Raw genomic sequence first — 25885 nt, forward strand, 5'->3', positions numbered from 1 at the left:
ATTATCTGCACAGTGTTTTATTTGGCCCTCAGAACGAGTTTTGAATGTGTTAACTTGGATCAGGCACATACTCCTTGTTCCCCATATTCCCTACCAGACACTTTTTCTAAAACCCTGTCACTCAGTCATTGATGTAATCTGCCTGGCCCCATTAAGCATTCAGATTTGCAGCCTGATAAGTTACTGATAGGAAGGACCATGTATCTAAGTATTAAAACACTCTTAGGGCTTCTCCTCTAACTATAGAATCCAGCAGAATTCTGCCAACAAAGGTTCAATATAATCTAATTGGGTACACAACTAACAGAAAATTTAAGAAGGAAATTTGCTTTAAAAACAATTAAGTAGAACAAAGTTGGAGGACTCACACTTCCTGATTTCAAAATTTACTACAAAGCTACAGTAATTAAAGCAGTGTGGTACTGGCATAAAGGCATATAAACCAATGGAATAGAATAGGGAGCCCAGAAATAAACTCACATATATGGTCAAATGATTTTTTAACAAGGGCGCAAACACTGTTCAATGGGGAAAGGATAGTCTTTTCAGTAAATGGTGCTGGGAAAATTAGATCCACATGCAAAAGAAGTTGGACCCTTACCTTATACCATACACAAAAATTAATTCAAAATGGATCAAAAACCAAAACATAAGAACTGAAACTATAAAACTCTTAGAAGAAAACACCAAAAACCCCCAAATAACCCAATTCAAAATTGGGCAAAGGACTTGAAGAGACATTTCTCCAAAGAAATACACAAATGGCTAGTAAGACATGAAAAAATGTTCAACATCATTAGTAATCCAGGAAATGCAAATCAAAACCACAAAAGTAATTGTTTTTCAAACTGCTTTTGATATATTTACTATCACATGAAAATCAGTTTGATACCAATGTGGTACACTACCAACATACTAGGAGTGAAAACTCAGATTCTTCAAACCATTGTTTAAGATCATTTACGAAGTCTTTTTTTGTTTATCAAAAGATAAAACACTTCACATGTAAAAAGTATTACAGGATACATGCCCGATAAGTTCTTATACTGCCACTTTCTGTTGATTAAGACAAATGTGACTTCTGGAAAGAAAGCATTTTCATTTGCCCTTTTGAATAAAATGTGTAACAGGGAATTTTACTTATTACTTTCTTAGTCTAAAGGAAGACCATGTGCTAGTGAGGAGGGGAGGGTAGTGGAAGTGTGCCCATGCTGGAGCTCTAAACGTAAGTCTCACAGGGGTTTATAGCTCAGTCAGCTCTGTTAGTGTGACGGTACCACTAATTACAACAATTTTCATTTATGTTAGACTTACTTTGATAATTATGCAAGTGAAAGCCTGTTTCATTTTTACGTAGGGCAGTTTATGCATTAGGTAAAGTCACACCTTTTAAACTTTAAAATAATTTTCTTTTAATTTTTAAAATTTCTAAAAGTTATTTTATTTTTTTATGGTTTTTAAGAAAATATTTATTTTAGGCTGCATTGGGTCTTTGTTGCTGCGCACGGGCTTTCTCTAGTTGCGGTGAGCGGGGGCTACTCTTCGTTGTGGTGCGCAGGCTTCTCATTGCGGTGGCTTCTCTTGTTGCGGAGCATGGGCTCTAGGCCCCCGGGCTTCAGTAGTTGCAGTGCACGGGTTCAGTAGTTGTGGCGCACGGGCTCAGCTGCTCCGCGGCATGTGGGATCTTCCCGGACCAGGGCTCGAACCCGTGTGCCCTGCATTGGCAGGCGGATTCTGAACCACTGCGCCACCAGGGAAGCCCTAAAAATTTTTAAAAACAGTACTATTGGCCTTCCCCGGTGGCACAGTGGTTCAGAATCCGCCTGCCAATGCAGGGCACACGGGTTCGAGCCCTGGTCCGGGAAGATCCCACATGCCGCGGAGCAGCTGAGCCCGTGCGCCACAACTACTGAAGCCCACATGCCTAGAGCCCGTGCTCCGCAGCAAGAGAAGCCACAGCAATAAGAAACCCATGCACTGCAACAAAGAGTAGCCCCCGCTCGCCACAACTAAAGAAATCCTGTGTGCAGCAACAAAGACCCGATGCAGCCAAAAATAAATAAATAAATAAATTTATTTAAAAAACAAAACAAAACAGTACTATTGCTTTCAGATCTACCAATATGTTAAAATATAGTTTGAAATTATATATATGCAACAGGACATCAACAACAAAAATAACCCTGCTGTACTCTGTTTTATTTGTATAACGAAGCCAAACAAAAAATTTGAACATCACAGTTGTAAGTACTAATTTTAAAGAATTTTTATAATTCAGCCAGTTTAACACTGCTCTATTTTATTTCTACAACAAAGCCAGTTAACAACAACAAAAATTTGAATATCACAGTTTTAAGTCCTGATTTTAAAGTTTTATGACTTAGCCAGTTTGTAATGGTTAGGTACTTCCAAAACCAAATATAACTTTCTGTAAAAAATTAAAACAAAAAACTATTCCTTGTATTTTTTATCTTTCAGAATTTTATAGCATCATAAGAAAAATGGGCAAAAGACTTGAACACTTCCCAAAAGATGATATCCAAATAAATAGTCCCTTATGATTTCCATATGTAACACAGACACAAAAGGAAAACGCTAATCCTAATTTTAAAAGGCAGATAATTACAACTTTCAGTCGTATGCGGATGCAAACAATGCTTCAGTCAACATCCTTTTATATGTACAAGTCTCCCCTCTAACACAGACAGCAAGGAGTATTATAGAATTTCTAGGCCACAGGAAGTTAATGTCTCCTTTTAGAATGGATACTGCCCTGTTGCCTTCGAAGACAGTTCCTTCCAACTTAAACTCCTACCAGCAGTACATAAGAGTGCCCGTTTCCCCACGCCCTGATCAATGATGGGTATTATGAGATTCTAAGTTTTTTCCTATTTGATGAATTTTTAAAATGTTACTTGTGGTTTTAGTTAGTATTTATCTGATTACTAGCAAAGTTGAGCATTTTGGCATATGTTTATTGGCTATCTGTCTTTCTGCTTTCTGTCAATTTCCTGTTCATACTAGTCGTCCACTTTTATATTAGGCCGTTTCTATATTGATTTATAGTTCTTTATAAGTCTTCTTATCTTTTCTTGTATATGTTACATATATTTCCTCCATATGTGAACTCTTTTTTCCCCCATGATTCTGCTTTATTTTGTATTGATTAATTGGTTAAAGTATAGTTGGTTTATAATATTATATTAGTTTCAGGTGTACAACATAATGATTCAATATCGATTATATTACTTTTAAAGTTGTTATAAAACATTGGCTGTATTTCCTGTGCTGTACAGTATACTCTTGTATCTTACCTATTTTATTATGTATAGTAGTTTGTACCTCTTAATCCCCTGCCCCTATCTAGTGCCCCTCCCCCCATTCCTCTCCCCACTGGTAACCATTAGGTTGTTCTCTGTATCTGTGAGACTGTTTAGTTATTTCCTCTTTTTTAAAAAGATTTTATTTATTTATTTTTTGGCTGGGTTGCATCTTCATTGCTGTGCGCAGGCTTTTCTCTAGGTGCGGTGCGCGGAGGCTACCCTTCGTTGTGGTGCGCGGGCTTCCCATTGTGGTGGCTTCTCTTGTTGCAGAGCACGGGCTCTAGCCATGCAGGCTTCAGTAGTTGTGGCACGTGGGCTCAGTAGTTGTGGCTCATGGGATCTAGACCTGCAGGCTTCAGTATTTGCAGCACGCAGGCTCAGTAGTTGTGGCTCGCGGGCTCTAGAGCGCAGACTCAGTAGTTATGGCGCACAGGCTTAGTTGTTCCACGGCATGTGGGATCTTCCTGGACCAGGGCTCAAACCCGTGTCCCCTGCATTGGCCGGTGGATTCCTTTTTTTTTTTTTTTTTGCGGTACATGGACCTCTCACTGTCGTGGCCTCTCCCGCTGCGGAGCACAGGCTCCGGACGCGCAGGCTCAGCGGCCATAGCTCACAGGCCCAGCCCCTCTGCGGCATGTGGGATCCTCCTGGACGGGGGCACGAACCCGTGTCCCCTGCATCGGCAGGCAGACTCTCAACCACTGCGCCACCAGGGAAGCCCTGGCCGGTGGATTCTTAACCACTGCGCCACCAGGGAAGTCCCTGTTTTGTTATTTTCATTAATTTGTTTTATTTTTTAGATTCTACATATAAGTGATAACATCATATGTGAACTCTTTATATAACAAAACATAATCCTTTGTCATCCTTGTTGCATTTATTTTTCTACATCTGTTTTTCACTTGTTCCTTTTTTTTTTCTTTTCTATTCTAATTGTTTCTTTCTTAACATGTTTGGCAGTTGAGCAGTGGAGCCACCTGGGCTCCACTGGTTGGAAGGTTTCTAGTGTTGGAAGGTTTCTAATTATAGTTTCAATTTCTTAAATAGATTATAGAACTGTCATGTTTTCTATTTAATATTTTTGTGCCAGTGTTGGTAAGTTCTGTTTTTCTAGGAATCTGTTGATTTATCTAAATTTTCAAATTTATTGGCAAAAATATAGTGATGTCCTTTTATTATTTTTTAAACAACTGTAGGATTTGTAGTGATGTATCATTTTTCATTTCTGATGTTAACGTTGTTTTTTTTCCCTTTTTTTATTAGTTACTTGTTTCCAGGGATATAAGTTTATTAACCTTTTTCAAAGAAACAACTTTTGGTTTTATTAATTCTCCCCAGTGTGTATTGACTTCACTTCCATCTTGAAGTGTACATTCAGGGCTTCCCTGGTGACGCAGTGGTTGAGAGTCTGCCTGCTGATGCAGGGGACGTGGGTTCATGCCCCGGTCTGGGAAGATCCCACATGCCACAGAGCGGCTGGGCCCGTGAGCCATGGCCGCTGAGCCTGCGCGTCCGGAGCCTGTGCTCTGCAACGGGAGAGGCCACAACAGAGAGAGGCCCGCGTACCGCAAAAAAAAAGAAAAAAAGAGTACATCCACTGGGCGTAGAATTCTGGCTGGTGACAGTTTTCTTTGAGCCCTTACTGATAGCATCCCCTGTTTTCTGGCTTCCATCTTTCTCTTTCAGTCAGCAGTCTTGCTCCTTTGAAGGTAATTGTCTTTTTCTGTGGGTGATTTTAATATTTTCTCTTTGTCCTTGATTTTCTACAGTTTGAATAAGATGTGTAGATATAACTTTCTGTTTTTATTAGGATTATGAGTTTTCATTTTATGTCTGTTTTACAAATGGAAATTGTGATTATCTAATGGAATCTGCCTTTTTATTGGTAATTTCTTTATTCTATGTTGGGAAGACCTTGCCACTCTCAGCTGCCAGGTGTTGAAAATTCTGTTCTAGATTTTCTATGGAATTTCAGTATAAAGTGAGAAGTGGAGATCTAAATTGTTCTTGGTGCTATATCCTCAAATTGACGATCAATTATTGTAGCAAATCAATTATTCTAGCAAGTTTTATTAAGTCATATTTTAATTTAACTATTTTCAGTGCCTTTTTTGTATGTTAAAAATCTTACACACAATAGTAGAATCTTTGGGGATTAGCTCTTCGGTGTCAGTGACTGCTTCTGTTTAAAAGGAATATGCTTTAATCAGATTTTATTTAATCTGTGTTCCTCACCAATATTCCAGGAGAGCACCCGTGTTTTTCATGTAAAGTGTCTGGTACAGACGTGAAGCGTTGCTCTGTTGGTGCTTGTGGGAAATTTTACCATGAAGCCTGTGTCCGCAAATTCCCCACTGCCATCTTTGAATCAAAAGGATTCCGCTGTCCCCAGCACTGCTGCTCTGCCTGCTGTATGGAGAAAGATATCCACAAAGCAAGTAAAGGTAAAAACAGAGCTAAGGAAGGGGACAGTTGTTTTTTTTTGTAAGTTCAGTAGCAAACAGTAAGCACATTATTATAAAGAACATCAGGCATTTTCCCTCTGTTTATCTATAGCTATTACAGCTCAGCCACAAAAGATAGTAAGGTAAGTGGATTCTAGGTTCTAATTTAGACCATGGGAAGAAAATTCCATATGTTCAAAATTACCCTTGAACATTCCTTAAACGGGTGCCATATTGGAGACCAGCATCTCTCCAGCACTGGCACAGACACATTTTTCTTTGAGTGACCTCCTGATGAGCACTGCATTTAGGGGCCATACAGCACAGAAACAGCAGAGTCAAACTAGGGAAGAAAAAGATTTTTGTATTACTGTAACCAGCATCACATTGGATCCCAAAAGATCTCATTTTATATCAGCTGATTCTTTCTTACATAGATTCCTTTTTGATTGTCTTTCAACAGGTCGCATGATGAGATGTTTGAGGTGCCCAGTAGCCTACCACTCTGGAGATGCTTGCATTGCTGCCGGCAGCATATTTGTGTCTTCCTACGTTCTCATCTGTAGTAATCATTCCAAACGGAGCAGTAACTCTTCCTCTGCTGTAAATGTAGGCTTTTGTTTCGTTTGTGCAAGAGGTGAGTGTCAGCCCTTTCTCTTTATGTCTTTCTGGGTTCATTGGCATATTTCCCCCATTAAAATCGAGTTTCAGTAAAATCCCTGAGAGAGATTAACACTTCCAGTAACTCGTCCCTTTTATAACATTAGACACTCAAACTGTTAGAATATTAATTCTTCCATAAATTAAGCTAAAATCTACATCTGTTTAGTAACTTAGAATTATAAATGAGTTCTTAGTGTTCCTGTTTGGAGCATCAAAAGATTAATCTACACTTGACCCTTGAACCACATGGGTTTGAGCTGCGCAGATCCACTCTGTGCGCATTTTTCTCAGTGGCGTACTCCAGTACTACATGATTGAAGGTTGGTGGAATCCGCAGGTGGTGGGGGGGGCAACTTAAAGTTACAGGGGATTCCAACTGCGTGGCGGTCCACACACCTGGCCGCGGCATTGTTCAAGGATCAGCTCTCTTCCCTTGTGCAAACAGTTCTTCTATTCGAAGTAGACTCTTCCCCTGTCATATTCTTTAATCCAGAGTTTTCAACTAATTGAGATTTCACTTGGAAGGCAAGAAGAGCACATTTATTTTTTAATTGTTTATGTTGTATTTTATCATGTTTTGGTCTGGCATTGAGGAAGACCTGGTGGAATACAGCCAAGGCAACATATGTGGTGTATTAGTTAAGAGCCTGCAGTATAGGCTTTCTTACTTGCCAGCTGTTGATATTTAAGTCTGCCACTTAAGATTGATCGCTTCAAAACAATATTGCGTCCCTGAGGGCATCAGTGAACTTGAGTTCGTAATAAATATAAAGTAGAACTTCTTCAGTTGAATGTGATACGGAGTACCTAACTTTACAGAGCGTCTCAGCTATATTATAATAAAAGAATTTTTAGTGTTTAGTAAGCATTTTAGAAACAACTAATATCCCCAAGTGCATTTTTTTTGTTTTGTTTACTCATAAGTGCTAAGTTTTCTAAACTTCCCTTAGTGTGAAATATTTGAAAGGACTGTGTGGCGTATCAGGCCTGTTAGATTATATTTAGCCCATACTGAAAATGAAGTTTTGGATCATGTTTTGTTTTTTATTTGTTTTTGGTTTTTTTGTTTGTTTTTTTATTAATTTATTTATCTTTTTTTTTTTTATTATTTTTGGCCACTTCGGGTCGTCTTTGCTGCACGCACGGGCCTTCTCTAGTTGCAGCGAGCGAGGGCTACTGTTCATTGCGGTGCGCGGGCTTCTCATCATGGTGGCTTCTCCTGTTGCGGAGCATGGGCTCCAGGCATGCGGGCTTCAGTAGTTGTGGCACGGGAGCTCAGTAGCTGTGGCTCCTGGGCTCTAGAGCGCAGGCTCAGTAGTTGTGGTGCATGGGCTGAGTTGCTCCGCGGCATGTGGGATCTTCTTGGACCAGGGCTTGAACCCGTGTCCCCTGCACTGGCAGGCAGATTCTTAACCACTGCGCCACCAGGGAAGTTCCTGTTTTTGTTTTTTTGCCTTAGGAGACAGTTCTTTTAATTTGGTGAAAGTACTATAGAGTATTTTAAATAGAATTTAGCTAGTATGATAGATCTTGAGTTGTTTTGCTTTTGAAACTCTCATTAAAAAAAAGAAAAATAACCAGAGGGGGTGGACGGTACAAGATTAAGTAAGTGGTAGTCCTTTCCATGGCAGCCTCCTGGGTCCATTGTACACACTGCTTTGAGTTTTTCAGTTTGGAAGTGTGCGGGGCGGTCTGCAGGTAGAAGGAAGTATTGTGTAGAGTAGTGACGACAGCTGCGTCCTGCTCTGAAGTCTGGATGGCACGGGGGAAGAAGGTCTGAAGTGTTTCCTGCCACACTGTATTAGCCAAAGAAATAAAAAGTCACGTGCCTTTTCCATCTCTCCACTCCTAAGAAAATAATGCTAGGATGAAAATACTGAATTATCAACTGAATTGACTAGCTTTAGAGACTTTCAAATAGATGAGTGTCAGTGATAACATAAAGTCTATCACTTTGTAAATACTTTATTCTACCCTTCTAGGCACTCACTTTTACTCACTTTTACTAGGAGGGGTGGAGGGGTGTGGGCGTGTAGGTGTGTTGGTGTGTGTGGGTGTGTGTGTAAGTAACTGAGCCAACATTTTAAATACCAAGTTTAAAACTATCATGTTGGCTTACTTTGGAGTATATTCTGAATCAAGTACCATCAGTTAAGTATATCGACCAATATTTTCTTTTGCTCTGTTTCATTTAATAATTGGGTGCCCTTTAAAGCAGGTGTTTTCCTTTAAGATAGATAGAAAACGACCCATTGTCAAGGAACCTAGTTTTAGAGAAACTTCTAACCATTTTGTTAAGTTTAAGTTATATGCCTTGATTAAAAGCTTGAGATAATGGAAATGAGGGGAAAACTCATGTTTTAACAACAGGATGCTGTTTGCATCTTATCAATTTGGCAATTATTCTGAAAGATGTGCTGTATTTAAATGCCTCTTTAAAGAGCAAGATTATTTAATCCCCAAATATTTTAACTGCAACTTTGCACAGTAAACAGAAACTCTCATTTTCCTTTCCAGCATTTTACAGAAACTTATTCTAAATAGATCAGATGTTGGGATTTGAGAAGGGCTTAAAAGTCCTCCGGAAGTAAATGATATGTGTTCTTTTACCAGAATTTATAGAGGTCTTCTTTTTTAAGGAAATCTAACTATAATAAATCCACACATGAAAAGGGATACTTCAATTGTTTATGTTTTGGTGTTAGAAAACTCAGCTTGTTTTGCCTTTGTTTCTTGTCGCGTACAGTTTCTCCCTCCGCACAGAGGATTTTTGTCTTAGTTCTTGGTTGTTTAAAATCATTAAGCTAATTCTTTTTCTTTTTTTTTTTTGAATAAGTTTATTTATTTATTTTTGGTTGCATTGGGTCTTCGTTGCTGCACGCGGGCTCTCTCTAGCTGTGGCGAGCAGGGGCTACTCTTCGTTGCATTGCGCGGGCTTCTCATTGCAGTGGCTTCTCTCACTGCAGGGCACGGGCTCTAGGCGCGCAGCCTTCAGTAGTTGTGGCGCACGGGCTCGTTTGCTCCATGGCACGTGGGATCCCCCCAGACCGGGGCATGAACCTGCATCCCCTGCATTGGCAGACGGATTCCCAACCACTGCCACCAGGGAAGCCCTAAGCTAATCTTTAGGACTGAAATATCTGGAAGTATTTTTAGAAATGCTTCAGCATTTAGAGAAACATTCCTCCTCCCCTGCCCCGCATGGTGCCACAGGGTGTGTGCAGTTATATTTCAGTGTAGTATAGATTCTTCAGCATTTCCTTTCATCTGGAGGGTGGTGTAAAATAAAAGTTACTTAATATTCTAAGTTGTTCTTTCTTATTTAAAAGCCATTGCACCACTTTTCTCTGTTAAATGTATGAAATGTTCATTCAACATTGTATAACCTTTATTCGAAAATTCTTATGTATTGCCGATTAGCAATTTCAAGTTCCATTCACATGAGAAATATCAGTATTTCTTGAATCTGCCTCAGTGTAGGATAGCATCAAATGAAGATAAAATCCACAGAAAATAGTAAATGGTCACCCCTTTAAAAACAAAACTCTTCCCTCTTCTCAAAATGATCTCTATGAAACTGCGGTCATGATTTGACCAGTAACCAAATAGAGAAAGTTCCCCTGGTCTCAGAGGTCCTGGGTTTAGGAGTGGCCGTAGCTACAGGATGGACTTAACTCAGGGGAAAGGTGGGTGTCACGGGTAGTTTAGAGCAGATGCTGTTTTCCTCCAACAGGACAGCTGTACTGGTAGATTGAAAGGACTGTTTTTATAAACCCTTAAGTTGGTAAGCGTTTAAGTCAGTTATTTTCATGGCAGGACAAAACTTTAACTGTTTGCATTACCTCAGTGAACTTCAACAACTTATATCTTCTCTAAAGTCATGTATCATACTGATAGAGAAAAGCTTCATTATCTGGCTGAGAAAGCTGGAATTTGAGGGTATCTAAAGATCTGAGCAGAGAGGAGAAGAAGCCCAATTCTGCCTTTCAGCGCTGCTTGATGTATTGAAGGTGACCAGGGTCTCTAGTGTGTCACGTAGACAGTTCTTATTTCCAGCAATTAAGTGATACATTATTTTGTTCTTTGGGTTGTCGTCATAGTACTTCTAAACCTTAAGGAATGTAGCTTTGTTTTCCAGAGGGGGTTTTCAGAATGACGTCAAAGCAGTTTACATCCTCAAATTAAATTGGAGTTTCTTTCTGGGTGTATAGGTTTCTGTATAGGGATAAGGCATTGAGTAGCTTAAACTCCTTTTAATAACGATGGAAAGCCTTGAGTAGCTTAAACTCCTTTGAATAACGATGGAAAGCCTTGTCTGTCAGATCTTTTCTTTTCCTATTCTTTCCCCCCCCCAGCTTTAAGCACAGCTACATAGTAGGTGTTGGTTTATTTTTTCCTCACGGAATCATGGGTAGTTTCATTGCAGCTCACATCTTTCTGTTTGTCTCGTATAGGGCTGATAGTGCAGGACCATTCAGACCCCATGTTCAGTTCCTATGCCTATAAGTCCCACTACCTACTGAACGAATCAAATCGTGCAGAGTTGATGAAATTACCTATGATTCCTTCTTCGTCAGCTTCCAAAAAGAAATGTGAGAAAGGTAATAATCAAAATAGTTTATCTCTTACTTTTATTTTTGCATTTCCTATTTTTTCTCTTTAAATGAAGGGGGGAAATGTATGCCTGTCAAGCACCATCTGTTGCTTTTGGTAAATTCTACCTTGGTGGCTGTGGCTGTCTTCATATGGCTGCAAAATTATTAAAAAGGGCTTAAAATAATTCCATTATGACAAATTTTTACTTACTCTTCTCCTTGAATAAATTTTCACACCTTCCATATATCTATAGTCATTAAAATTGAAAGACTAGGATTCTGCTTAATATGGAAGCATGTTCTGAGGGCTCTTCCTCTTTTGCCTGATGTAGAACCGTATCATTCATGTTAGAATAGAATAGACGTGATATAATTTGTTACTAACTTTCAGCTAAATAACAAGACAGGTTATAGAGGGAAACAGAGATACTGACACTTAAAATTTTGATTCTGAAATACATTCTGTCATTTTGTTTCTTAAATGTTTTTGTTATGGTGCTATGAAAACTAGTTGCCCTTCTCTTAGGAGACATTGGTGGGCAGCTGGGAAAATGCTGCAAATACTGGATAGCGAAAGGCAGCCCAGCTGAATTGAAGAATTGCTAATAGATAATTTATCCACTGAGATCCAAGAGCTAAATGTATATTTATATTCTCCAAGTTAATTTAATCTATGGAAGAAAAATCTTGTGTTTTGCTTTATATAGCCTACATGTAATAAAAGGGAAAAAAGTGGTTTAACAATAATGTATTATTTGGGGAGTTATCCCAGAGGGTAAAATAAATAACTTGGAAGGTGAAAGCCTTTTCCTGTATACATTGCCATTATGATCTGAGGCCAGGCTCAGAATCTTTAAAGAAAATTCAATTCTTTTTTTTTTTTTTTCATGCTTTGTGTTGCCTGCTGATGACGTATGTTTGCTGTTTGTCAGACATCTGAAGTGGCAACCCATGACTAAAAAAAAGTACAACTAAGCAAGTTGATTAGAACCCATGAAGAGGGAGGTTGGAGAGACTGTTGACTCTTTTGTCTGTTTTCTATTGAAGTCACAGTATGGCATCTTACTGGTGATACCAACTGTTTCCAAAACAAAGATGGACATGGGTCTGACTAATTCCATAGTGCAATAAAATTAGACTACCTGAGGCATTTTAGGAAATGCCTTATTTTCCTGCTGGCGCCTTTATAAAATTAGACTAATTCAATTGTCGTTTACTTTCTTTTCAGTACTCGGTATTGACCTTGACATGAATTGAAATTATTTTGAGCCCTCTGTTTGCTTAGCTTGAACCATATCTTTCTTCTCTCGCATCCTAAAGCAGTTTTCTTGCATAGCACCAAGGTGGATTGTTCATATTTTTATTTTTCTATTTCCCTTGTGTATTTTTGTCAAAAAATCGTGATGATTTTCACTGATGATTCAGGGTCTGTATTTCCTCTGAAATAAGACTTAAAATTTAGGACTGTTCCATAATGTTAAAAAATGGCCAGACTGACCTTTCCACACCAACCCTAATAATCACTTGTCCTCTAAAGGTATTTGCAAAGACCGCTCTCCCTATCGGTCATTTCTTTCTGATGGAAAAATGAATTATCTCATTTTACTTTAAACTTACAGAAGAATTCCCTACCTAGGCTAAGAGCACTCAGGCAGCTAATCTCTAGGTTGGAGAATTGGAACAATTAATCCATATTGAGATCTGCAGACAAAGGGGAAAATCCCAATGATTGAAGTAAAAGCTTTTAAGCAGAGGAAATATAGTAATTTAATTCATCACTGATTGTATATGGATTTTCTTTTTGTTTTTATGTTAATCAGTTAGAAGTTTGAAAGTCTACAGGAAGACGAGATTTTCTGGAAAATTGATAGCAAACCCTCAAAAGGTTGGAGCATGTGATTTGATAAAGTTGTATAGAGGGCTCTTAACCTTTTGCTTATGAGACTTTAAATCTCAGTACACTCATGGGTTGTAGACTTGGTTTCCCAAGAAAGATTTTTTTTTTTTCCAGTAAATGTCTTTATTGCATTTCATCTTCAGTGGTTAACATTCTTTTCTGTCACTTGTTGAAATACAACAATAAAGAGAAAATACAACAATAAAGAGATTTCTCCCCGAAATCTCTTTAATTTTTTGGATTTAAAAATAGTATTGTTTTGTTTGCCGCACCTGCTTTGGTCTCGATCCAGAGATGGTTTTGTGTATTTAAAAGGAGAGGATTTTGCTAGGGTACTTGGAGGCATCTCCTTGTGTGTGGTACTTGATTCTACACTGATACTTACTTAGTTTATGCTATAAAGCAGTGGTTCTCAATATGACATCAGGAAATATTACAAACAAAATTCTGAACTATATTTAACAGTTCAGAAAGTCTAACAGAATCAGACATTTGTGTAAAATACAGTGGTGTGAGTTTCTTTATATTTGGCTATGCTTTTAGCAATTTAATGTGATAATACCAGTTTTGTTATTGGGATCAGAAGCTCTGATTGGCTGTTATATATTTCTTTGGTTAATTAAAACAGAAGAAAATAATTGTTACTTTTAAAATGTTTTTTGGTTTTGGTGGGTTTTTTCTTTGGTAAAATATTTGAAAACATATGGATCCATGAGAAAGGGCAAGGGGATCCTTGGTGATGAAAAAGTTGCAAACCACTGCTTTATAGCCTGTTTGACTTTATTTGTCTTCACTGAAAAGGTAATGATAATATAATCACCAATTCAAGATTCTTTTCCTTTTTTGTATTCTTACATGGGAAGAAAAAAGTACTGGTCAACCTATTGGCTGTTTTCATTCTTGCTAATGTTGTTATAAAGGGATGTAGTTAACTGTGCCACTGGATTAAAATACAAAGATGACCATTGCTTGCTTTCTTAGCTCTCAAGGAGAAAAAGAGAGTTGCTACATATTTCTCTGAAAATCTGTTCTCAAATCTACTCAGTCTAAAGATTTTATGCATCTATTTGTCATATGTTAATAGTCTTAGCTGCCTGCTAAACTGGTACTTCAGTAGCCCACATTTTAGAGGGATAAAGAGTAATGTTTTTCCTACTACTCAAAGGCTTTGAGTTTCTGGCCACTGAAGCCCTCCCTGGAAAGGGCTACTTCAGCTAAATCTGTTCATTGCTTTGTATTTTAATCCATCACTAAAATATAACTCAGTCGTTGGTTAATTTCCCTCAATCTGAATCAAATTTAATGCAGGTAAAAGATAACTTTCTCTCTTGTCTCTCTCTCTTTCCTCTTTTCTCAGTTATTAAGACTGTTTGTTTGTTTCAAGGTGGAAGATTGCTCTGCTGTGAGTCGTGCCCGGCTTCCTTCCACCCGGAGTGCCTGAGCATAGAGATGCCAGAAGGCTGCTGGAATTGCAATGACTGTAAAGCTGGCAAGAAACTACATTACAAGCAGATTGTTTGGGTCAAATTGGGAAATTACAGGCAAGTTTTTCCAAGGACAAAGAGGAAGTATTCAGTTACTGTTCAGTAGTTCATAGCCTGTACACAAAGTGGCTAGGAAATAGGTAGAAAAAGCAGCACAGTGCTGCAACTTCCTTAGAAACAGAAAGAGAAGAAACATAGTTTGAGTCTGGGTTTTTAGAAGACTGGGAAGGTTAGTGGTTGATAGATATTTTTTATGAGTTGGTTGACTTTTGTTTTTAAGTTCTGAAAGTTACTTTTTCCTAATGGACTATGGTACTAATAGATTTTAAAATAAAAGCTTTCATGTGGAGAGTGGGGAAGATTTTTTTTTTTGCACTCTAATTAGATTTATATTAATTTCTGATTTCTAATAAAGTTAAGAGTTTATATCCTGGCCAAAATAGCTCTTTTTACCCCTAAATCTAGTCCATTATAGTTCTAGCTAGAAGCTCTAAATTGTGTGCAAAGAGAGAGCTTTTTAGAATTTAAAGAGAGAGATTATTTCATTAGGAGCCTTTAGATCTTAAGGGAATGAAGCAAGAAGTATGTGTGATTGCCATTATTTTAATAAATCTTCCTCCTTTTAAGAAGCCTGTTTTTAACAAGCCTTTAAGTGAACAGGAATAATGATGTTTTTTTAAACTCTGCATTTTACATTTTGAGGCATATGTTTATAATTTTACTAAGAAAATAGATACTATTCAAGAGAACACACAGAGGACTTTGAAGGCAGTGAAAATGCTCTGTATAATATTATAATGTTGAATAAATGCCACTATGCATTTGTCTAAACCCATAAAATGTACAACACCAAGAGTGAATTCGAAGGTAAACTAGGTGATTATGATGTGTCAGTGTAAGTCCGTCCTTGGTTTAAAAAAAACACAAACACACACACATAGTAGAGTTCTGCTTTTCAATTAGAATCCTAAGTATAATATGTTTCTGTAGAATTTCAAACATACTGTAATTTTTTTTAACAAGGGCTATGTCATTTTCTCTGTTTTAAATACACTGCTTGCTTACCTATTTAACCTTAAAAACTTAGTTTTTAGCTGAGATAAGGGGCATTGAGAAGCTCCCCCCCAGCTATTTTTTTTAACATATGTCGGGGAAATCTCCAAGCTCTTTTTTAAAAATGGACAGTTTGAATACATAAATAATTTTATACTTTATGGCAAAAGATACAAAGTTTTAAAAGGCAAATATCAAACCAGGGGAACTCTTCTACTCTCAGTAAGAAAAGAAAAATACCTTCCCTAGAAAAAGGAGCTGGGCTTCCCTGGTGGCACAGTGGTTGAGAGTCCGCCTGCCGATGCAGGAGACGCGGGTTCGTGCCCCGGTCCGGGAGGATCCCACATGCTGTGGAGTGGCTGGGCCCGTGAGCCATGGCCGCTGAGCCTGCGTGTCCGGACCCTGCGCTCCGCAACGGGAGAGGCCACAACAGTGAGAGGCCCGCGTACCGCAAAAAAAAAAAAAAAGGAAAGAAAAAGGAGCAAAGAAGAGAAAGAGCCAGTTTGCAAAGGAATAGAAAATAGACATGTAAAAAATGCTCAGCCTCACTAAAAATCAATGTACATTAAAAACAAAGAGTTTATTTTTCAGTTAACAGACTTGCAAAGGTTTAAGAGTAATAATTTTGCAGCTCAGGAGGGCATGGGGAGACAAGTGCTCCTGTCCAAGTAAGGCATCACATATCAGACTTGTAACTGTGCATCCCTTTGACCCAGTAGTTCCCCTTCAGGGAATTTATCTAAGGAAAAGAATTGGACAAATGGGCAGAAGTGTACTTACAGGGGTGTTCATTGCAGTATTATTTCTAATTGCAAAAATTTAAATAATCCAAATGTTCAGTCAGTAGGGTATTTGTCAGATAAATTGTAGTGTATCCATATTTTAGAATACCTGGAAGCCAAAAGAAGGAATATGCAGGTGCGTATAGTAACATGGGAGGGTATCCACAATATATAGTTAATTTTAGGAAGTATGTTGAACAGTATATACATTCTCTCTCCATGTGTTTATACAACTTTTAAAAACTGTAGATCTAGATATAATATGTTTTTATTATTACCTGGAAAGAAAACATCTAATGTTAATAGTCTGAGGCATGAGATTATTAGGGGGAGCCATTTTCAGTTTTTCTGTTATACATTTCTGCACTGTTTCAATTTTTAAAAGAAACACACATTGCTTTTTTTTCCATAAAGTTACATTTAATAATTTTAAAGGTATAGTCTTTTATTTTATTGAAGTGTAGTTGATTTACAGTGTTGTGTTGTACTGATTTCTGCTGTTACAGCAAACTCAGTGATACACATATATACATTTGTTTTTTATATTCTTTTCCATTATGGTTTATCCCAGGAGATTGGATATAGTTCCCTGTGCTGTACAATAGGACCTTGTTGTTTATTCATCCTATGTATAATAGTTTGCATCTGCTAATCCCAAACTCCCAGTGCATCCCTCTCCCTCCCCTCCAGCCCCCTTGGCAACCACAGGTCTGTTCTCTATGTCTGTGAGTCTGTTTCTGTTTTGTAGATAGGTTCATTTGTGTCATATTTCAGATTCCACATATAAGTGATATCATATGGTATTTGTCTTTCTCTTTCTGACTTTCTTCGCTTAGTATGATAATTTCTAGATGCATCCATGTTGCTGCAAATGGCATTTTTCATTCTTTTTTATGGCTGAGTAGTATTCCATTGTATATATGTACCACCTCTTCTTTATTCATTCATCTGTCGATGGACATTTAGGTTGTTTCTGTGTCTTGGCTATTGTGAATAGTGCTGCTGTGAACATAGGGGTGCATGTACCTTTTTGAATTATAGTTTTGTCCAGGTATATGCCCAGGAGTGGGATTGCTGGATCACATGGTAACTCTATTTTTAGTTTTCTGAGGAACCTCCGTGCTGTTTTCCATAGTGACTGCACCAACTTACATTCCCACCAACAGCGTAGGAGGGTGCCCTTTTCTCCACACCCTTTCCAGCATTTGTTATTTGTAGACTTTTTAGTGATGGCGATTCTGACCAGCACACATTGCTTTTATAATTAAAAATATATATCTTTCCAGGAGGGGAGGGGTGCAGGTTTGACAAATAATAGATAAGACATTCCTGGATAAGAAATATCTAAAACAGTGTAAGGAGCCTTTAGATCTTCAAACACATTTCAGAATATTTCCTTTTTAAAAGTTTTTTTGCCTTTTTTTTGAAATATAATTGACATTATATTAGTTTCAGGTATACAACACGATGACTCGACATTGTCTGTATTGCAAAACGATCACAATAAGTCTAGTTAACATCCGTCACCATATATAGTTACACATTTTTTTTTCTTGTGATGAGAACTTTTTTTGTGTGTGGTGAAGGAGGGTGCAGTGTTTATGACAGGGAGCCAAGCTAGGAGTTCAGGACAGCTAGTGCCATAAAAGCCTGAACTCCGATGAGAACTTTTAAAGTTTGCTCTCTTGGCAGCTTTCAAATATAGTCTCTTAGCAGTGACTGTAGTCACTGTGCCGTACATTACATATTTCCTTTTTTAAAAAACTTATGAATACGAAAATATATTTGACTTAATTTTAATACTTAAATTTTAATCACGTTACATTTTTTAACATCTTTATTGGAGTATAATTGCTTTGCAATAGTGTGTTAGTTTCTGCTATATAATAAAGTGAATCAACTATACGTATACCTATACCCCCATATCCCCTCCCTCTTGCGTCTCCCTCCCACCCTCCCCATCCCACCCCTCTAGGTGGTCACAAAGCACTGAGCTCATCCCCCTGTGCTAGTGCTATCACATTACATTTTAAAGAAGCCCAAAGCAGTGCTCCCATTCACAATTCACTGAGATTTCATATGCAGCTCATATTCTTCTTGTTCATTTTGCAAAGACTCACATCCATGAACTAATTCTTAATGTATTTTTTCCAATCAGGCCTTTCTGGGCCCCACGAAACTGTTTCTTTTCAATAGCTAGTTATTCTGCTGTGAAGCTTCCTGGGGGAGGTGAGTGCCTGGAACAAGGCTGGCAGAAAGCGTGCCTCTGTCTACCTGAGCCAGTGCTCGCACTTACCGCGAGCTCCCGGCACGCCTTGACGCGATTCGGAAATACGACCACCGCCCAGCCTGCTTTGAGGGGGAGCTAAATACTGATTACACAAAAGAGTGTTGTTTTGTTTTAACAATTTGAGCACAGACTTCTACCCACGTTTTTAATTAACTCTTAGATGGACACGGAGTGCTTTTAGGTGAAGCGTGCTCTTGGTCGCACTATAAATCTGGGAATGCGACCGTGCCATCATTTATCTTCTCAGTAATGTCGTTGTTCATTAAATAAACAATTTTATTAGGCATCTATAAATAAGAGACTGAAAGAAATTTAAGTTTGTATATATCTACTCTTGGTATCGATGATCTTATATACTACAATTCCTGACTTGCCCAATTGTGGGAAACTGTCCAGTGAGCCTCACAGGTGGTTCCCTCAGTGATTGCTGTGGACACAGTCATCGTCGCATGAAGGAGTTATGTTTTCAGTCCTGTCCCAAATCTCCCATTTATTATGATCTAAGATGAATTAGATTCTGAAATATACACTGATATAAACCTAGTACATTTGACCAGAAAGTATTTATCCTGGTTGATTAGAGAGTCAGAAAACACCAGTTTGAATGGGAGTGGGCATTCTTTACTGTAGCATCAGTTTATTCTCAAATGATGCCCTTGATTACTAGGAATAAAGACAGACTTGGTATTAAGAATGTCACATTTGGAGAAAAACATGACTTTCCTAGGACTGAAATCTGGTTTGGAATATTATTGGTAAATTCTGATTCTTAAGTTGTATAGTGGTTTCATTGTTACTTTATTATTATGCTTTCTTTTCATGATATACATTCTTTTATAAATATCAAATATTAATTTTTTAAGGAAGAAACTAGATTGGGTGTTTAGGGCCTAGTTTGTTTAGTCTGTGTTCACTATTTCATTCATTGTGTTGTTAAATGACGTGTGGTTTGGGCAGGATTAAAGATAAGCGAGGTATTTTGTGTCCTTAGATTCTGAATAAAAATTGCGAAGTACACAACCTTTGTTTTTTGGCTCCCAGCAGCCACGTAAAGCGTAGTGCGATTTCATCCTCCTGCTTTCAGGTGGTGGCCAGCGGAGATCTGCAACCCCCGGTCTGTGCCACTCAACATCCAGGGCCTCAAGCACGACCTGGGGGACTTCCCCGTGTTCTTCTTCGGTTCTCACGACTACTACTGGGTACACCAGGGCAGAGTGTTCCCTTACGTCGAAGGAGACAAAAGCTTTGCTGAGGGACAGACTAGTATTAACAAGACCTTCAAAAAAGGTACGTTGGACAACGTTCACAGTGGCTCAGAACTAACACCCCTGGGTTGATCTCTCCACACCTCCTAACTTGCATAAGATGTGTTTCTGGTGTTAGAGAGTTTTCACCAGGTGTTATGATCCGGCCTCCATAAGTTTCCAATTACATTAGAACCACATCACAATCCAGTCAGCTGGAAAAATACATTCAGTGTAGTAGACTGTGCTGTGTACGTGAAAGGAGCTCCCTCAGTGATCTTACTACAAACATAGAGATTATTCTGGAAATACATAGTCTTCTTAATCAAGTGAAGCTCCTTTGTAAGGTAGTAAGACTAAATGCTTCCCAGGAAGAGCCTTACAGCTGCTTTTGCAACAAGTTGCCAGGAAGTTTGGCTTTCTGGGTAAGAGTAAAGTGAATTTAAATCTGGTACGAGGTAAAGAGCTGCTCTCTGGTCCACGTGGAAACCTCTGATCATTGAAGTGGGACCTCTCCTCCGAAGCAACAGCCTGCACAGGGCACAGTGTTCAGCCGTAAAGGAGTTATATCCTATTTCAGTGTTACCCTGTCCTGGTAGTAAATGGTTATTTCCAGAATATAATTTTAAAAAGAAACCCTCCGGCCAGATTCAGTGTGTTGGGAAGGCAGGGTAAAACTAATCTCTTAATGTTTTTTGTTTATTTGGTTTTTGGTATTTATATACTTTGTTTGGTCTTATTGGCAGCGTTGGAAGAAGCTGCAAAACGTTTCCAGGAATTGAAAGCGCAAAGAGAAAGTAAAGAAGCACTAGAGATTGAAAAAAACTCAAGAAAACCCCCTCCTTACAAACACATCAAAGTGAGTCTTTACCCGTGAAAACATTGCTCTTTGACAGACAGGATGAAATGCATTGCTCTCTTAGTAGTTAGAGGCCCTTGTTGTCTTATAAAAACTTTTGCTAATTACCACCCAGTCTTCTGCAGAACAACCTGAGAGCTTCTGTTGGAGTATCAGCCGGGAGCCGGGGTTGCTGCCCTGGGTTGATGGGGGCTCTGATGAGCCCCTCACACCGAGGAGCAAATACGTTTGATGGGGAAACCTGTTCTTGATCCATCAGTTTGCCGTGTGACCGAATAAAAATATAGGGATTTAACCCCTTTCTTCCAGACAGCCCACAGTGGTTTTCAGTTTTGAAATTGTCATCAACTGGTAGAAGGAGAAATACACAGGATAAATAAGTGAGAACTCACATCAGGTTTTGATATTTTTGTCAACTAAGGAGAGACAGCTATTAGTCTTAGCTTATTCATGGGGAAATTGTGATCAAGATAAAGAGCCTTTCTCAGGGTCACACCACAGGGCAGTAGCAGAGCCAAGAGGGCCTGGGTGTTTCCTGTGTCCTGTTCAAATTCCTCCCTCCCATTTGTGATTTTGTTGTTCAGGCTAACAAAGTGATAGGAAAGGTACAGATCCAGGTTGCAGACCTGTCAGAGATTCCCCGCTGTAACTGCAAGCCGGCTGACGAGAACCCGTGTGGCTTGGAGTCCGAGTGCCTGAACAGAATGCTGCAGTACGAGTGTCACCCGCAGGTGTGCCCGGCAGGGGAGCGCTGCCAGAACCAGTGCTTCACCAAGAGGCTCTACCCGGACGCAGAAATCATCAAGACGGAGCGGAGAGGCTGGGGCCTCAGGACCAAAAGGAGCATCAAGAAGGTAGCGTGGGATGGGGGCAGTGGCGGAACAGACCAGGACCTATGCCTCTTAGAAATGCTTCAATAAGGATTAAATACATGGGGATTTATTCCAGAATTTTGAAACTTCCGAAGCTGAGAGTTTGGCACTTCTTGAGCAAAGAGGGAGCAGTAAAAAGAGGTAGTAATAAAATACACATAACACACCATTGTGAAGCAATTATACTCCAATAAAGACGTTAAAAAATTTTTTAATTAAAAAAATAAAATACACATAACCTTTGGGTTTCCTATGATCAGTCAAAAAGGAGAAGGGACACTGGTAATTCTATTTGAAATAATTTTTACTTGTTAAGCAAACTAGATTTAAAATATGTAAAGGAAAAAGAGTAAAGTTAAGGGCGTACTGAGACAGAAACTAGCAACCCCAGGACTTTGCTCCAACATCATAATTCATTAGCCATGAAGCCCTGGTCAAGTCACTTAACCTCGCTGAGCCCCAGTTTTTTTCATCTCTAAAATGGACATAATTCCTGCCCTACATGTTTAAGAGTTGTTGCTAGTCTCAAACTAGATCATATATACAGAAGCAACTGGAAAAAGTTGAGATCTTTGATACTTATAAATTATCTTCATTCTTATACTTTGAAGCAATTTTTCAAAGCAGTCTCTTTGTTTAACATGAGAAATACATGTCCATTGTAGAAGATATTTTAATGCAAATAGCTCAAAGAAAATTGAAAATCACCAGTAAATCCTGCTATTCAAACAGTGGCTCTCAACCTTTAGATATCCTGAGAATCTTCCGGGGTCCTTGTTAAAACAGTGCCACCTGAAATATTGGTGACAGGCCTGAACAATCTGTTTTAAAACAAGCCCCCACCTCCACCCTTCCCCCCACCTGCCAACATATAGAACTTGGAGCCGTGTTTAGTGAGAGAAGACAGGCCTAATGGGAATTTAAAATTATTCTTGGCATTTTTCTGCCTTTTAAAAAATCACCTTTGTCATGAAGAAATACCATATAATGTAGTAAAGAAAATCAAACAATACAAAAACAGATAATAAAGCGTGAAATTCCTCCTTCACCCTCAAATGGACAGGACCATTGTCCATAGGTTGGTATGTAGCCTTTTAGAACATTTTCTTTGCAATTCTACACATAAACACATATGCAAATATATATTCATATATTCTGTATTTGTAGGGTTTTTTAAACATCAATATAATCATACCTATTATTCTTTTTTCCCACTTAATGTATCAGAAAATTATTTTTATGGCCGTAATACAGATTTCACCTCATTGTTTTTCATAGTCTCATTGTATTCCATAGTAAAATGTACCATCATTTACACAGCCTGTTTTCCAATAAATGTGTGTGTGTGTGTGTGTGTGTGTACACACACACACATTCTTTCATTCTGTTGATCATCTGTCATCCGTTTCTGTAGGTCAGATTGCTTGGGTGAAGCTCACTCATTCAGCACGTGTTTGTTCAGCGGCTTCCCTGTGCCTGGGGCTGTGCTAGGCACTTGGAAGACAGCAGTGAGCAGGGCGCCTTTGTGAGTCCACCAGGGACAGATGATAGACATGTGGCGCCACTTACCACCAAATGCCACCAAGAAAAACAAAGCTGTCAAAGAGGGTAGGGGTGACAGGGACTGGGTTCAGGAAGGTCTGACCCGAACGTGTGAGCGAGGAGGGCGTGCAGGCACGTGGAAGAGCAGGCCGGAGTGAAGGCCCTCCTGCGCCAGGACAGCAGGGAGCTGGAGAGGGAGCAGAGGAGGGCCGGGGAGGTGGGCGGGTGGCAAGGTAGAGGGGCAGCGGGACCAGGTTGTGCGGGGCCTCGTCGGCCTCGGGACAGGGACTTCTGGCGGAGTTTAGTAGGGAGGGCGTCCGTCTGCCTCGATGTGTTGGTTTTCTGTTGCTGCTTAACAGGATTACCACAGACTTGGCAACTTACAGCATAACACACAGCGTACTATCCCACAGATCCTATAGGTCAGTGCGTAGCTGGGTCCTCTACGTAGGGGCTCACCAGGTTGCGGTCAGGGCACTGACCTGGCTGGATTCTCATTCTTGTGCCTCAACTAGGGAAGGATCCGGCTTCCCAGCTTGCACGGCTGCTGGCACAGTTCTGTTCTTCACGGCGCTAGGTCTGAGAGCATTAGGTGTTTTGGGTTTGGGTTTGTGGTTATTGTTGTCTTGCTGCTCTTGGCTTCCAGAGGCTCCTGCAGTTCCCTGCCAGATGGGGTTCTCCAACAGGGCTGGCTGTTTGCTTCCTTACAGCCAGCGAGGGAAAGAGACGCTCCAGCAGGATGGATGCTGAAGCCCTAATGTAACAAACTCACGTAATCACATCCTGTCACTTGGGCCACATTCTGTTGCTTAGAAGCAAGTCACAGGTCCTGCTGTCTCCAGGGGAGGGGATTACACAACGGCGTGAGCACCAGCAGGCAGGGGTCACTGGGGCCACCTTAAGAGTCTGGGCTTCAGAAGAATAACTTGGGCTGTACTGTGGGGAATTTATGATCATGGAGAGAGAGCAATAAAAAGGAGACCATTACAGTCCCGGAGAGAGATGCTGGTGGCCTGGACTAACTAGGGTTGTAGTTGAGTAGGAAGGAAGTGGTTGGATTTCTGACATTTTAAAGGTAGAGCCAACGGGATTTGCCAAAGCATTGGGTTTGTGGATTGGGTCGCCTGGTCAAAGGCCATCTGCGTTTAGAATGGCATCATATAATGCACATGTTTTGATATTACTTTAATGCCCTGCATATCACTTGCAAATTTTTGCTTATGATTTCAGGGGAGTTTGGGGAGCCATCCTGAAATCTATCCAGTTTAATACCATGTTAACATCTTTTAATAACATTTATTTAATAACACTTATTCTAAACCATATTCTAATTTACTAAATTAATGATATAATTAAGAGAAAAGAAAATACAATCAGGATTATTCTGCACTTTAGCACTTGAGGAATTGCTAATGTTAAGACAATTGGTGTTTTACAAAATAGCTAGAAATATACAGTCACTGAACAGCATAATCATAAAGACTGTAGCAACATGGAGAAGGTTTGGGTATACTTAGGGGACAGAAACCAAATAGCAAATTGAATGTACACAGTCAGTCCCCTTCTTTTCACACGTAACAATTCCTAAAAACGTGTGCCAGAGTTAAACAAGGGACTTCCTGTTATGAAGTGGTTTCTTTCTTAGAAATTAAAAAAATTACATTAAGTACTGAATTAAACCCTGCCTTTTTGCCATTGCCTTTAAGGACAGATTTCTAGCATTTTAAAAGTTTTTTTTTGGTTTTTTTGGCCACACTGCGCGGCTTGCTGGATCTTAGTTCCCCAACGAGGGGTTGAACCTGGGCCCTCAGCAGTGAAAGTGTGGAGTCCTAACCACAGGACCACCAGGGAATTCCCTAAAAGTTCTTTATTTTGTTATTTTTAATCCATAATTGAATTCACAGTTAATGGTTTTAAGTCCAGTGAGCAACTCTTTGAGGCTAAAGATTTGTCACTTTTTGGATGCCTAAAGTATTTCTTTTACAAAATAGCTAGAGACATTTATTCACAATGGTATCGAGTTTACGAGACTTCCACGCCTCATGTTTGATATCAGCACTTTCACCTTTCTGTATTCACCAATTTTCATAGAATAGTAAATATAAACTATAATAAATGGTTTTCAGGCCTTTCAAGCCACAGAACCCTTTCTTCAAATGAAACCTTAACTTGAATCCCAATTTGTTAAAAAAAACATGAAGCGGAGCTGATTTGGTTTAAATTCTGCTCTGTAGGTTTTCATTAAAGGAAACTTGCCATAGAATAAAGGAACACTAGGTGGCAGTGCAGCCAAGACGGCAATGAAATCTTCTACCTGGTGAGGGTGGTGATACCATACAAAGGTGCAGGATGTTTTCAGCAGCCGGGGTCCAAGTCCAAACTGGGTGTAGGAAAAGCCACTCTGGGCCACAGTGCGTAGGACCTGAACGTGCAGAGCGGTCCTGCCGTGGTGTTGCAGTTAGAGATGAAGTGCGGTTCTTTTCTAACTCTTTGTCAGAGCTTGTACTGTCAGTTAAAATGGGGGAGAGAAGAAGCCTGAGGTGCACTCTTGTGGTGACCAGGCCCAGCTGAAACGAGCGTGTGGCTGCCTGAAGCAGGCGGGGTTCCTCCCGCATCTCACCCACGGCCGGCCGGCCACCTAGGGAAAGGCTGACCCACAGGCGCCCTTCTCTTACACAGAAATCACAATCTTGTCTTTTTATCAGTAGAGAAAGGACATTGGCTTATGCTCTTAATTATTCATCAAAATCAGAAAATATAATATAGTACTCTTGAGATGACTGGTACTCTCAGTTCTGTGATACTAAGAGCTATGAGAACGGCTAGTGAGAATTTGT

The 25885-nt window shown here is 39.5% G+C and overlaps 1 protein-coding gene across 4 annotated transcripts in view; it reads left to right on the forward strand.

Annotated features, from left to right (window-relative positions):
* Positions 1–25885, forward strand: part of NSD3 (nuclear receptor binding SET domain protein 3) — a 108225-nt gene that overhangs the window by 75690 nt on the left and 6650 nt on the right. For 3 of the 4 annotated variants that reach the window (XM_079908953.1, XM_079908952.1, XM_079908954.1), the window contains exons 13-19: positions 5570–5767; positions 6231–6404; positions 10885–11031; positions 14307–14463; positions 19616–19818; positions 20522–20634; positions 21219–21488. In XM_079908953.1, the coding sequence (XP_079765079.1) occupies positions 5570–5767; positions 6231–6404; positions 10885–11031; positions 14307–14463; positions 19616–19818; positions 20522–20634; positions 21219–21488 (1262 nt within the window). The remainder of the gene's footprint in view (positions 1–5569; positions 5768–6230; positions 6405–10884; positions 11032–14306; positions 14464–19615; positions 19819–20521; positions 20635–21218; positions 21489–25885) is intronic. The other variant, XM_079908955.1, reaches the window with a different exon arrangement.

The sequence above is a fragment of the Stenella coeruleoalba genome (assembly GCF_951394435.1).
Source record: "Stenella coeruleoalba genome assembly, chromosome: 21".
NCBI lineage: Eukaryota > Metazoa > Chordata > Mammalia > Artiodactyla > Delphinidae > Stenella > Stenella coeruleoalba.